The sequence below is a fragment of the Phocoena sinus genome, chromosome 3, assembly GCF_008692025.1.
Source record: "Phocoena sinus isolate mPhoSin1 chromosome 3, mPhoSin1.pri, whole genome shotgun sequence".
NCBI lineage: Eukaryota > Metazoa > Chordata > Mammalia > Artiodactyla > Phocoenidae > Phocoena > Phocoena sinus.
Genome location: NC_045765.1, coordinates 44911548 through 44926002, shown reverse-complemented (window position 1 = coordinate 44926002; position 14455 = coordinate 44911548). Strand labels below are relative to the sequence as shown.

General features: G+C 40.9%; 2 protein-coding genes across 4 annotated transcripts in view; one reads left to right on the top strand and one right to left on the bottom strand.

Annotated features, from left to right (window-relative positions):
- Window positions 1-55: 55 nt before the first annotated feature.
- LOC116750812 (zinc finger protein 300-like) lies at window positions 56-9158 on the top strand. Of its 2 annotated transcripts, XM_032626041.1 has the most exons (5): window positions 56-137; window positions 2185-2229; window positions 2970-3096; window positions 3387-3482; window positions 8201-9158. In XM_032626041.1, exons 1-5 carry the CDS (start codon window positions 129-131, stop codon window positions 9127-9129), a joined length of 1206 nt encoding a protein of 401 aa, XP_032481932.1. In that variant the 5' UTR covers window positions 56-128; the 3' UTR covers window positions 9130-9158. The 2 variants fall into 2 exon arrangements, with proteins under 2 accessions (XP_032481932.1, XP_032481930.1); XM_032626039.1 differs by lacking the exons at window positions 56-137; window positions 2185-2229 and having other exon boundaries at window positions 2849-3096.
- TNIP1 (TNFAIP3 interacting protein 1) overlaps window positions 4677-14455 on the bottom strand; it is a 95446-nt gene continuing 85667 nt past the window's right edge. Inside the window, exon 18 of one of the 2 annotated variants that reach the window (XM_032626010.1) lies at window positions 4677-6214. Coding sequence is in view for 1 of the 2 variants with exons in the window: in XM_032626008.1 (XP_032481899.1) it covers window positions 6051-6214 (164 nt within the window). In the remaining variant the exon portion in view is untranslated. The remainder of the gene's footprint in view (window positions 6215-14455) is intronic. The other variant, XM_032626008.1, reaches the window with a different exon arrangement.

Sequence of the window (14455 nt, the reverse complement as noted above, 5' to 3'; positions counted from 1 at the left end):
CTTCTTCTGCGCATGTGTGCGCTCCAAGTCCTCAGGGTGGTGACCCCGCGCGGGGGTGAGGCCCGAGAGGTTAAGCCCCTCACCTGGCTGGCCTTGGTCGGGGCTGGAGATGCGCCGTGCAGAGGAGGATGGCGCGGGTATGAGGCGGGTGGGGAGTAATAGAGCTCAGCCGGACTTCGGGTAGAGGCGTGGACCGGCGTGTGTCAAAAGCTACAGTGACCCTTCCCAGCCCGAGTCCGCGAGCCCCGGGTGGGCGGGCTCCCGGGACTGCGTTCTTGCGGGTCGGGGATCGGGCGATGCAGGGGCTGTGCAGGTGTGGCGACCCGGAGCGCATCCACCAGTGGCCGGAGCGCACAAGTGTTTAATGCCCTCTGGGGTGTGGAAAGAGAACCAGGCTTTACTGAAGGTCTGAATTGTTGCCGGTGGAATGCTACCTGCTTTTCCAAAGGTGTCTAGCTTTAACCCCACAGCAACCCTGTAAGTCAGTTTTTCAAACTATGGGTTGAAACCCAGTACGGTCGTGAGTATGGGTGATGAAATCTGTTCAGTTAGTAAAGACTAGTATTTTTATTTGCCAGTGCTTTTAAAAAGTTGGGTTATAATTTACGTAGAATAATTTGCACATAACTTACAGAGAATAAAAATGTAAAAATTGCTGTATACACCCATTTAACCACCACACCATCAAAATACAAAACATTTTAATCCCCCAGAAAGTTCTGAACCTTCCCAGTCAATCATTCCCCCCGTATGCTGAGAAACAACCAGTTTTCCACTTTCTACAGGTCAATTTTGCCTTTATAGAACATCATATAAATGGAATTCTATAGTATGTACTCTTGTATGTGAACATTTAAAAAAATAAAATACTGTAAAATATCACATATGTATCCCATGTAATAAGCATTGTTTCATGAAACTTACTATAGCTACATATGTATTTTTTTTCAATGACTATTTTTTGAGCATCTATGAGCCAAACACTTTCCTGGTGCTGGCTATTGACTATTCAGACAAAAATCCCTGCCTTTACGAAATTTTAGTTTTAGTTAAGTAGAGACAGTCAATAAACAATAAGCATAATAAGTCAGTAAATTATGTAGTATACTAGAAGGTGATGTGTTATACACAAAGAAAAAGTAGATCAGGGTAAGGGAAATGGGAGAAGGGTTAATTTTAAATTAGGTAGACAGGGAGCCCTCCTTGGTATCTGATGAAAGTCTTGATGAAATAGTGGAAGTGGGTGCTGGCCAGAGGGAACGGCTAGCATGGATGTGAGTGCGCACACACACACACAAACACACACACACACCTACATTAACGTTAGGTTGTTTTGTAAAATATATTCGTTAGCTTAATTTAAAAAGGGGTGGGTGGGTAAAGTCACTGGTACAACACAGGTATTATTTCCAATTTTACTGAGGCTCAGGAAGGTGAAGTGACTTGCTCAAGGTCAAATAGACAGCAGGTAAATTCAAGCCCAGATATTTGTTTCCAACTCTCCTACTTTTTACAACATGTCTCCCAGCCTAAAACACAGCATTTAACTGAACTCTGCTCCTCCTCAGCTTAAACCACAGGGACCTGCACCTCAGTTCCCCTGGGGCAGATTCCAGACAGACTGTTGAATGAATCTCACCATGTGGACACTATATTTCCAAGTGTATAGATGTCTTTGCGTAGATCCTTGGTCCCACTGAGAGCCCAATACTGGTGCATCCTACTTTCAAACTGTAGCCTATCTGTAGTCCTACAGCCCTGGTTGGAGTCCACAGAACGCATGACTAGAGGGTCAGAGAAGGGTGTACATCAACTACCACTTACATTTTGATAAATTTCTGACAACATCATTTTTGATGATTACAAGTTTACTTGGGGGGTATATATCTATTTGACTAACCAGTTCTTTAATTTGCTCCAACTTTAAGTTTGTTAAAAAGTGCTACAACAGATATCCTTGTAGCTAAATCTTAGTGCAAATCTGTGGTTTTCTCTCAATGAATTCTGGAGGACCGTGGGGGAAATTCTCCCACAGTGGCTTCTTCAACCCAACTGTTGAGGCAGCTGTGTATGGGTTGTTATGGTCACCTGTGTCAGGGTTTATTACACCAGTGGCTCTGGAATCTTCAAGTCATACCTGGTCTCACATGGCTCATTCTCTTAAACCTATCTCTGTCTTCATAGATCTCTGCTTTCACCCAAGGGTTACAGAAAATGACCAAGTCCCAGGTGAGTTAGTTTGTTTTGCTATACAGGACCAGTAGTACAGGATTGTAAAAATGACCACATGAGCTGAAATAGCTCAAAGCAATCTTAATAATCAATGAGATTTGCCCCATTGGTTACAATTATTCTGTGACCTTAAACTTTTTTGTCAGAACATTGAATCCTCTCTTGGCTATACAAGTATAGGAAAATGAAAAATAATAAAAACAAATATTTAGTACACTGTAATTTGAAACATTGAGAAAGTGTTTTATTCTTCGTTAAAAAGCTTATCAAGAGCGGTTTGAACAGTGCCTTCTCATTGTATAACTTTTGACACTGAGTAAGCATTTTTTCTATGGCTTGACATATTGGCAAATTGGATCAGCTTCCAATATTTGATCCTTTGCATTTAGGACAGTCAGTTCTGGACATGTAGTGGGTACTCAGTAAATATTTGTTTAATGACTTATTATTAAATGAATGGCCTAATGGGTAATTATTTCACAAGTATAAAGTATTTCAAATATGAGTTTTGTGTCATGCACAAAATAGAACATAAATCTAGACAAACAGGCATCAAAGCACAGTGCTGGAGAAACAGAATGAGACCAGTTTAGTGCAATATCCCCCAAAACGAAGTGGGACTAAATTTTGGGAAGCATTGTCAACTAATGAACATGGTTAGAAACAAGTTGCCATGCATTTTTTCCATTTTATGCATTATAGATCATTTTAGTTGGAATAGGAATGTGTTGTTACAGAGACCAGTAACATTCAAGGACGTAGCTGTGGATTTCACCCAGGAGGAGTGGCAGTATCTGGACCCTCCCCAGAGGGATCTGTACCGGGACGTGATGCTGGAGAACTATATCAACCTCATCTCAGTGGGTGAGGACCATTTCCCAGTGTTGATTGGTATGCACCTGGTTGACTGCTTTTCCTTTCTCAGTTGCTCCAAATTGCCAGCCCTCTGAAATACTTTTACTAGTGTAGCTCTGAGTCTCAGTTGATGACAACTGACAATCTTTGGGGAGATATGGCTACACGTTTGTTTAAAAAACCTCTTTTTAAGGTACAAGTGAGCACCTTTATCAGGCAGTCCCTGATGAAGCTGAGAGTTCAAAGGACCTGAAGCCCAAGTAGCTAGGTCCAAATCCCTTATCATTTCTCATTGACAGGATGTAAAACCACCAAGCCTGCTCTGATCTACAAATTGGAACAAGGAGAAGAGCCATGGATGGTGGAGAGAGAAATCTCAAGTTGGAGATACCCAGGTGAGTTAGGTGAAGAGTTGTGTGGATGGAAGTGAATGAAATGAAGTTCACAGTTGGTTAATGAGGGCTGGCATCTTTGAGAAATATGCTTCAGATTCTCTTCTTAAAGGCCTCGGACCTTTGGAAATAACTGGGGACAGTTAACATAAGTTTCATATCTACCTGAACACCATTTCTGTGTACCACCATCACATATTAGTGTGGGTTTTTTTGCATGGCTGTTAGAGAGTTACAGTTTCTCCTTCAGGTGTATTCTGCCTGTGATCCCTATCAACTTCATTTAGGACCTTGAGAAGATATTTTTCTCTTTTTTAAAATTGTGACAAAATATAGACAACATAAAATTTACCATTTTAACCATTTTTAAGTGTACAGTTTAGTGGTATTAAGTACATTCACATTGTTGTAAGACCATTACCACCATCCATCTCTAGAACTCTTTCATCATCACAAACTGAAACCATTAAACAATAACTCTGTTCCACCTTCCCCCAGCCACTGGTACCCACTATTCTACTTTCTATAGCTACGAATTTGACTATTCTAGATACCTCGTATAAGTGGAATCTTAGAATATTTGTCCTCTTGTGTCTGATTTATTTCACTTAGCATAATATCTCAGAGTTCATCTATATTGTAGCATGTGTCAGAGTGTCATTCCTTTTTATGGCTGAATAATATTCCATTGTAGTATATACCACATTTTATTTATCCATTCATCTACCAGTGAACATTTGAGTTGTTAACCTTTTAGTTGTTGTGAATATTCCTTCTATGAACATTGGTGTACAAATATCTGTTTGAGTCCCTGCTTTCAATTCTTTCAGGTATATACTCAGAAGGGAAATTGCTGGATCATGTGGTAATTCTCTATTTACATTTTTAAGGAATTCCCATGATATTTTCCACAGCTACTGCACAATTTTATATTCCCACCACAAGGCACAAGTGTTCCAATTTCTCCACATCCTCACCAACACTTGTTATTTTCTAGTTTTTTTAAATAAATAGTCATCCTAATTGGTATGAAGTGTATCTCATTATGGGTTTGATTTGCATTTCCCTAGTGATTAGTGATGTTGAGCATCTTTTCATGTGCTTATTGGCCATTTGTATATCTTCTTTGAAGAAGTGTCTATTCAAGTTCTTTGCCTATTTTATTTTATTTTAATGTATTTATTTTATTTTATTTTTGGCTGCACTGGGTCTTTGTTGCTGTGCAGGATTTTTTTAGTTGTGGTGAGTGGGGGCTACTCTTCCTTGTGGTGCATGGGCTTCTCATTGCGGTGGCTTCTCTTGTTGCGTAGCACAGGCTCTAGGCGCATGGGCTGTAGTAGTTGTGGCTTGCGGACTCTAGAGCGCAGGCTCAGTAGTTGTGGTGCACGGGCTTAGTTGCTCCGTGGTATGTGGGATCTTCCCAGACCAGGGCTCGAACCCATGTCCCCTGCACTGGCAGGTGGATTCTTAACCACTGTGCCACCAGAGAAGCCCCCGTCTTTGCCTATTTTAAAACTGGGTTGTTTATATATTCTGGATATTAATCCTTTACAAAATATATGATTTGCAAGTATTTTCTCACATTCTGTGGGAATGTAAAATTGTGCAATAGCTGTGGAAAATATCATGGGAATTCCTTAAAAATGTAAATAGAGAATAGAGAATTACCACATGATCCAGCAATTTCCCTTAATAGTGTCCTTTGACACAAAAAAGGTTTTAATTTTGATGAAATCCAGGGGCTTCCCTGGTGGCGCAGTTGTTGAGAACCCGCCTGCCAGTTTACCTATTTTTTCTTTTGTTGCCTATGCTTTTGGTGTTATATCCAAGAAATCATTGCCAAATCCAACTCCATGAGGCTTTTTTCTGTATTTTCATCTAAGTGTTTTATCTTTTTTTTTTTTTTTTTTTTTGGCCACTCTGCAGTCACGTGGGAAATTAGTTCCCCAATTAGGGATCGAACCTGCAGCCCCTGCAGTGGAAGTGCAGAGTCTTAACTACTGGACCACCAGGGAAGTCCCAAATAAGTGTTTTATAATTTTAGCTCTTTAAGTCTTTGCTCCATTTTCAGTTTATTTTTGTATATGACATAAGATAAGGATACAACTTCATTCTTTTGCATGTAGGTATCCAGTTTTCCTACCACCATTTATTGAAAAGACTGTCCTTTCCCCATTGAATGATCTTGCTACTCTTGTAGAAAATCATTTAACCATATACATGAGGGTTTATTTCTGGGCTCTCTATTCTATTCCTTTGGTCTGTCTATCTGTCTTTATGTCATTACCACACTGTCTTGATCACTGTGGCTTTGTAGTATGTTTTATAATCAGGAAGTGTTAGTTATCCAACTTTGTTCTTTTTTTGGAGTGTTTCACTACTTGGAGTCCCTTGAGATTCCATGTGAATTTTAAGATGGATGTTTCTATCTCTGCTAAAAAGTCACTGGGGTTGGACCTAGAGTCTTTGATCTTCATTTCTCTAGCATTCTAGCCTACCCACCATCACTCTTGCGTTGTCATAGTGTCTTTTTTTTTTTTTAACATTGTATTAATTTCCCAGGGCTGCAATTTAAAAATCACCACAGGGCTTCCCTGGTGGCGCAGTGGTTGAGAGTCCATCTGCCGATGCAGGGGACGCAGGTTCGTACCCCGGTCTGGGAAGATCCCACATGCCGTGGAGCGGCTGGGCCCGTGAGCCTTGGCCGCTGAGCCTGCACGTCCGGAGCCTGTGCTCTGCAACGGGAGAGGCCACAACAGTGAGAGGCCCACGTACAGCAAAAAAAAAAAAAAAAAAAATTACCACAAACTAGGCTTAAAACAACAGAAATTAATTGTCTTACAGGTATGGAGGCCAGAAGTTCAAACTCAAGGAACTTCTGGCCTCATGGAGTTTGGGGCCCAGCATGGTGGTACATGAAAGCACTCTGGTTCCCCAACCTGTGAACTTTCTGAACCCCCTCCTTTAGGGTTTTTATGGAGGCCCCATTACATAGGCACGATTAATTAAATCATTGGCCACTGGTGAGTACTTCAGTCTCCAGCCCTTCTCCCCTCTCTGGAAGTTGAGGCATGGAACTGAAAGTTCCAGCCCTCTAATCACATGGTTGGCTCCACTGGAAACCAGCCCCGATCCTTAGATGCTTCCCATAAGTCACTTATTAACATAACAAAAGACACCTTTATGACTCCCATCACTTAGGAAATTACAAGGGTTTTTGGAGCTCTGTGCCAGAAACAGGGACAAAGATGAAATATATATTTCTTATTATAAATCACAGTATCACTGGGATAAAAGATATGTGTTGAAGCCTCTGGGGTTCCAGTGGTAGATATAGAATAGAAATTTACTCATTTTCTTTAAAGAGTGATGACTTACATGTTGGGAACTGGGCCAGAAAGCTCGGTAGGATTGTTAAATTCTGAGCCAAGTGGTGCCTTTATTGCTCTGGATATAGGCAGCGTAAGTGTAACAGTAGTCAGGTACTGTCAGAAGTTTATAAAATATCAATAGATGAAAATGAAGATTGATAGGAATTTAGATACAGGGTGAAAAATCTACTGCTTAAGATTACATTAATAGAATCCAGATGCTTGGAAAACATGATATAAAGCAGAAAGTGGCAAGAACATAGTTGTCTGCGGATCAGTAATAATAAATATAATTATATCTAACTAGTGAAACATTACATGCTAGGCAGTATTCTGAGTACTTAAAGCAATTGACTCGTTTAATCCTCACAAAACCCTGTAAGATAGGGCTATTATTATCCTTTTTTTATAGAAGGGGAAATTGAGGCCCAAAGAGATTAACTTGACCTGTGCCACACATCTAATTAGTGATGAAACTAAGATTGTAATCTGGATTCAGAGCCCACGTGCTTAATGACAGTTCATTTTCCATCTGTGGTAGGTAGAGAGCAAGGTAGGGAGAGCATTTAAAAGTCAGGATTGATTCAGTATCTATGAACTATTATAGAATAATATGATACACTCAGTTATCAGAATTTAGCAGTGACTAATCCTGAAGCAAGGTTGGCTTATCCTATGGCATATTTTCCTCTTACTGGACATAGGAATTCCTATGCCCTCACACCTATACAAGAATGAATTACCATTATACTGGCTACAAAAGTGTTCCTGTTTACAAGTAGAATTGATGGTTTTATAAAATCAGTTTCATGCTGCTGGATGAATAGACAAGAGCTCAAAGACATTGGAAGCAAACAGACAAGTGAAGATTAAACTACAGCAATCCAACAATGAGTTGATGAGACACTAGCTCAAATCTCTCTGTTCCTCGTCTGGTCCTTCCTTTATTTCCTCTAATCACCATTTTACCCTAGTCACTTTTATTTCTCCTAGATGGGCTCTTCCCATTGACCCTGTAGCAGCTGTTCTTCTTTGTTCCTTTTTACTACTTCTTGACATTATTTCCATTTTTCTCCCCAGTTTACAAAGTCTTGTTTGCATATAGTCAAATATATTTATGTTCATTGTCATATTATCTAGTTCTTTTACTACTACTACAGTTCTTTTAAAAGTTGTGGCTTTCCTGCTAAGCTCAGGGGTATAGATTCCATTTAGCCTTGGTATTTCTTTTAGATATGGATACTGGGTCTGCAAGTAAAGATTCAATCTCACAATAGGGCAAAAAGCTATGAGTCATAATACATTAGCAGAAATATTCACCGACATATAGTTTATTATGCTTCCTTCTAGAAAAAGTCTGGCAAGTTGATGACCACATGGAGAGGCACCAAGAGAACCAAGGAACACTATTCAGGCATGTTGCATTCACTGACCAGAAAACTGTGATGGAGGAAAAGCGTAACAATTGTACTGCACTTGAAAATAGATGTCATCTGAACACAGCCTTTGTTTCTTCAAAACAAAGACTCCAAAGACGTGACTCGTATGGTAGAAGTTTTAACTATTTAGACTTATTTAGTGGTAACAGAAGATATGCAAGAAAGAATGAATGTAGTGAATGTGGAAAAGCCTTCTTCCAGAAGTCAGACCTCATTATACATAAGAGAACTCATACAGGAGAAAAGCCCTTTGTATGTACTGAGTGTGGTAAAGCCTTCAGCAAGAAATCAAATCTCGTTATACATCTGAGGATCCATACTCTAGAGAAACCTTATGAGTGTACTGAATGTAGAAAAGCTTTCTCCCATAAGTCACACCTCATTGAACATCAGAGAATTCACACTGGGGAGAAACCCTATGAGTGTAATGAGTGTGGGAAAGCCTTTTTCCAAAAATCACACCTCAGTATTCACCAGAGGACTCATACTGGGGAGAAACCCTACGTGTGTGATGAATGTGGGAGAGCCTTCAGCATGAAGTCACACCTCTTTGTACATCGGAGAATACACACAGGAGAGAAACCTTATGTGTGTGCCAGGTGTGAGAGAGCTTTCAGTGAAGTGTCCTGCCTTATTAGACATAAGAAAATCCATACTGGGGAGAAACCTTATGAATGTAATGAGTGTAAAAAAGCCTTTTCTGAGAAGTCTGACCTCATTATACATCACAGAACTCACACAGGAGAAAAACCCTATGAATGCAATCAGTGTGGGAAAGCCTTCAGACATAGCTCAGCCCTCTGTCGCCATAAGAGGACTCATAAAGAAAAAGTTTCTTAAAAGAGACACTAATGTGGGAATATCTTCAACTAAAAATTACAGTGACAGAAAGCCTTCATTAGAAATCAAACCTTAGGGGCTTCCCTGGTGGCGCAGTGGTTGAGAGTCCGCCTGCCGATGCAGGGGACACGGGTTCGTGCCCCGGTCCGGGAAGATCCCACATGCCGCGGAGTGGCTGGGCCCGTGAGCCATGGCCGCTGAGCCTGCACGTCCGGAGCCTGTGCTCCGCAACGGGAGAGGCCACAGCAGTGAGAGGCCTGCGTACCGCAAAAAAAAAAAAAAAAAAAAAAAAAAAAGAAATCAAACCTTATTATGTATCAAGAAATCTTAAGAAGAAGCCTATTAATTCAACAAATTTAGAAAAGTATGTAGCTATGTTTCTGTAGAAATCATATTTCAGATGTGATGCCAAAGTATTTCTAGAAGATATTGCAGAAAGTACACCTCCTTGTTAAAGGATATATGCTTACTGTGGACTACAAAGACTTTTGAAATATTAATAAGTGGGCTAGTCAAAACAAAATTAGAAAATCATATATGGACAGTCTGCAAAATATGAAAGCATTATATTCCAAACTGTTCTACATTACATTATGCACCACATAACGTAAATCGTGTAGGTATTGGAATTGCTTACATGAAGCTAACAATTACGAATATAAAATAAGCATTATATATGTAGAATGCCATTACCAATTATTTTCCACATTAAATAATACTATTTTTCCCTTTTTTAAATTATTTATTTTAAATTTTTTTTTATTTTTTGGCTGTGCTACACAGCTTGCAGGATCTTCGTTCCCCAACCAGAGACTGAACCCAGGCCATGGCAGTGAAAGTGCAGAGTCCTAACCACTGGACCACCAGGAACTTCCCTATTTTTTCTTCTTTTAGCAAAGTATGAATTGTAACAAAACATAGGGCATCCTAAATAAGAATTCTAAAATATAAAATAAACTTTTTTCCTGTTGTTTGTTGGCATATATAAAAGACTCCTGCTACTTCTTGATCAGTGATAAGAGTATGTAAATGTATTATTATTTACATAAAGTATATATGAGATAGATATCATATGAGAGTGAGCAAAAGAAAGTAGCCATGGTCTCTTACAACACTCACTACAACTTAAATAGTTGTTTTTGGTGACTAAATTACCCCCCTTTTTTTTTTTTTTTTTTGGCGGTACACGGGCCTCTCACTGTTGTGGCCTCTCCTGTTGCAGAGCACAGGCTCCGGACTTGCAGGCCCAGCCGCTCTGTGGCATGTGGGATCTTCCCGGACCGGGGCACGAACCCGTGTCCCATGCATCAGCAGGCAGACTCAACTACTGTGCCACCAGGGAAGCCCAACCCCTTTTTATATACTGTTATTGTCCCCCCAGATCCATATGTTGAAGCCCTAATTCCCAGTGTCTCATAATGTGACTGTATTTGGAGATGGGGCCTTTAAAGAGTAATTAAGTTAAAATGAGGCCATTAGGTGGGCCCTAATCAGTCTGACTGGTGTCCTTATAAGAAGGGATTAAGATACCAGGGATACAGATACAGAGAGGAAAGGCCATGTGACGAGACAGCAGGAGGGTGGCCTCAGAGGAAACCAACCCTGCCTGCCCCTTGATCTTGGACTTCTAACCTCCATAACTGTGAGAAAATAGATTTCTGTCTTTTAAGCCAGCCAGTCTGTGGCATGTTTTTTTGGCAGCCCTAGCAAATTAATATACACACTATTATTCATTTTCACTGGATTACTTCATAAGTTTGAGTATACAAACTATAAATACTACACAATCTAACAATATGATTGGAGGCTTGTTGTACTATGCACCATTTCTATCTATTTGGCATTTCCTAATTCACCTGTGATAGAATAGTAAGAAATACTTTTCATTAGGATTTTACAGTTCAGAAATATAGGGACTTTTTTCAGAGAGAATTATTCATTTAAAAAAATAAAATCCATTCAATGGTGGTGGGTAGATACCCTGTAAATTTCCACGTAAACATCCATGGCATTAGAAATCAACTTCTCCCTTATTTATTAATTTTAAATGCAGCCTCATTTTTTCCTAAAGTGAGTTTTAACAGAAAATTATGTACACATGTGAAAAACATACCAGAGGTGGTATAAGAGCTCTCGTGCTGCAGGCAGCCAGATTCTAGATCTACTTTGAGCCTTATTTTCTCTTCTGTGAATTAGAGATAACAATGCCCTAATTTGTTGGGTTATTGCAAAGATTATACAAGATGGTATATGTACAGTATTCATAAGATGTTAGCTATTTTTATGTTTTTCAAGGGTACAACTGGAACTTTAATTCTAATTCGAGAGATAGACAAGGAAATGATTCACTGTAATCAGGGCTGTGATAGAGGGAGATAGAAAGGACTTGGGGGAGGGGGTGTCACATGCATCATTCTGTTTCATTCTTGCAAGAATATGAGCCTGGAACCACTGCCCTACATTGCCCCTATATTAAGTCACTGATTTAGCGGTTGGTCCTAGAAGTGTATTGCCTGTGTAACAGAAAATAAAATATGTGACATTGGCCTAGCACTTGGGCAGTGAGAAAACATGTCAAAGGCTGAAAAGATGATGACAAACTGGCAAAACAATTGGTAAAATTGTCTCCTCTACATACACCTACTGTGCTAACAGCTCTAGAAGATATTAGAAAACAGTGTTAGTAATATTTGCTTACTGATATTAGCTGCATTTGGCAAGCTTTTACAAGAAAGAGATAAACTCTGGAAAAATTAGTGATTGACAAGCCAAAATAAAAGCAAATAGTCCAGAAATTTGGGGCCCTACAGAATTTTTTTTTAATTAATTAGTTTATTTATTTTTGGCTGCATTGGGTCTTCGTTGCTGCGCGTGGGCTACTCTTCGTTGAGGTGCGCAGGCTTCTCATTGCGGTGGCTTCTCTTGGTGCGGAGCACGGGCTCTAGGCGTGTGGGCTTCAGTAGTTGTGGCACGCGGGCTCAGTAGTTGTCGCTCATGGGCTCTAGAGTGCAAGCTCAGTAGTTGTGGCACATGGGCTTAGTTGCTCTGCGGCATGTGGGATCTTCCCGGATCAGGGCTCGAACCCATGTCCCCTGAATTGGCCGGCGCATTCTTTTTTTTTTTTTTTTTTTTTTTTTTTTGCGGTACGCGGGCCTCTCACTGTTGTAGCCTCTCCCGTTGCGGAGCACAGGCTCCGGACGCGCAGGCTCAGCGGCCATGGCTCACGGGCCCAGCCGCTCCGCGGCATGTGGGATCTTCCCGGACCGGGGCACGAACCCGTGTCCCCTGCATCGGCAGGCGGACTCTCAACCACTGCGCCACCAGGGAAGCCCCGGCAGGCGCATTCTTAACCACTGCACCACCAGGGAAGTCCCCCTACAGAATTTTTTTTTTTTTTTTTTTTTCAGTACGCGGGCATCTCACTGTTGTGGCCTCTCCCGTTGTGGAGCACAAGGCTCCAGACGCGCAGGCTCAGCGGCCATGGCTCACGGGCCCAGCCGCTCCACGGCATGTGGGATCTTCCCGGACCAGGGCACGAACCTGTGTCCCCTGCATCGGCAGGAGGACGCTCAACCACTGCACCACCAGGGAAGCCCCCCCTACAGAATTTTTTTAAAAATTATTTCTAGACTTCTAATAGTTGAGAACGATTTAAAAGGTTTTGAGAATCAACAACCTGATAAACCTTTCAGTGAAATAAAGTTACTTAGAAAAAAGATCTTGTTGAACTCTGATATCTTCAAAGTGTCTCATCTGCCCACCCCAGCTCCATGTTACAGGAGCTCAATTTTAGTCAGCTCCAACTGAGAAGACTTGGGCTTCCGTTCCCAGCCTAGCTCTTTCTTATGCAGTAGCTCTACCCAAGACAAGGTAGGCCAAGAATACTGGGGCCCTGATCCACCCCCCTCCAGGCTTTATGTTTGTAGGGCAAATGTTCCACACCAGGGGGTGATGGGGGACCGAAAGCTGAAAGGACAGCAGGCTATTTTCCCAACTCCCATTTATAGAACAGAGGTTCCATACGGGCAGGAGTAAATCAAAAAGACCTCGGGCTTCCATTTCTCCTCCCAAATCCCACTTGCAGGGAGGAGTTTCCATGCCAAGAGGAGAAACTGAGAAGCTTCCTCAGCTCCAATGCAATAGTGTAGACATCTGTCCAGGGAGAGAGGCAAGAGGAAGAACTGGAAGCTCCAGAGCTCCACAGAGGGACCTGACTTTATTTAGTACACAGTGTGGAGGAATGCTTGACTTCAGACATTGTTGAAAACAGAGATCTTAGTGGCAAGCAATTAGAATTCTATTCCATAAAATAAGTAGCAACAAATAAAATAGCAGGCCACCCGAAAGTTTAACAGAGGGAACCAGAGAAATAGCTTAAAAAGTGCCCTGGAAGATCACAGTTATCCCTGTCTGGAAGGCTGTGCACACATCTAGGTTTCACACTCAGAACCAACCAGAGCAGGCACTTGAAAGGTATAGTCACTAACTGAACATAGGCCAGACTTGAAAGAATTCTCTAAGTCACACACAGATCCATTAGCAGAGAGTGGAAGCTTTACTGGCTCAAGGAACTTAGGGACACCTCTGACCAATCACTGGCTGAACATTACAATAATTTGGGCCCAGGGGTGACTTCTTGGAAGCCCGGCTTGAGGTGGGAGATGGGGGAACTGAGCAGTAACATCAGAGATTATACACGGTGGAGGAAAATAGACGTCACAAGATTAGTCCAGGCAAGGTACTTTAAAAAACTAACAAAATAAAACAGAGCAAATTCACAAGCTCTGAAGGGGATGTATCAGAACCCAAAGTTCCTACAATATAGTATCTCAAAAACTATGAGAGATGCAAAGAAACAGAATAGTATATCCCTTGTACAGGAAAAACAGTGGCAATAGAAACTACCTTTGAGGAGGCCCAAATGTTAAACTTTTAAGGCAAAAACTCCCCAAAAAGCTATTATAAATATGTTCAAAAGCTAAAGGAAACTATGTTCATGAAAGTAGCTCATGAATAGAGAATGTCAATAGATAAAATTATTTGAAAGAACCAAACGAATTCTGGAGTTGAGAAGTACAATACCTGAAATAAAGGCTCACTGTAGGGGATCAACAGTAGATTTAAGTTGGCAGAAGAATGAGTGAATTTGAAAATAGATCATTAGAGATGATACGATCTGAGAACAGAGAGAAAAAAAGAATGAAGTAAAATGAACTGAGCAGACTTCTTGTTTCTTATCTGACAGAAAAATCTTAGAATTTGTCACTATCATCTTCACAACCAGAAAAAAAATCTGAACAAGTTGGAAATCAACAACTCTTCTCAC

What these genes read in the sequence shown, in the direction of transcription:
- LOC116750812 (XM_032626039.1), top strand. Translation starts at nt 2,880, where the DNA reads ATGAACATGGTTAGAAACAAGTTGCCATGCATTTTTTCCATTTTATGC. An exon ending in TATCAACCTCATCTCAGTGG is followed by an intron (nt 3,097 to 3,386) that starts GTGAGGACCATT and finishes TCTCATTGACAG; the next exon opens with GATGTAAAACCACCAAGCCT. An exon ending in CTCAAGTTGGAGATACCCAG is followed by an intron (nt 3,483 to 8,200) that starts GTGAGTTAGGTG and finishes GCTTCCTTCTAG; the next exon opens with AAAAAGTCTGGCAAGTTGAT.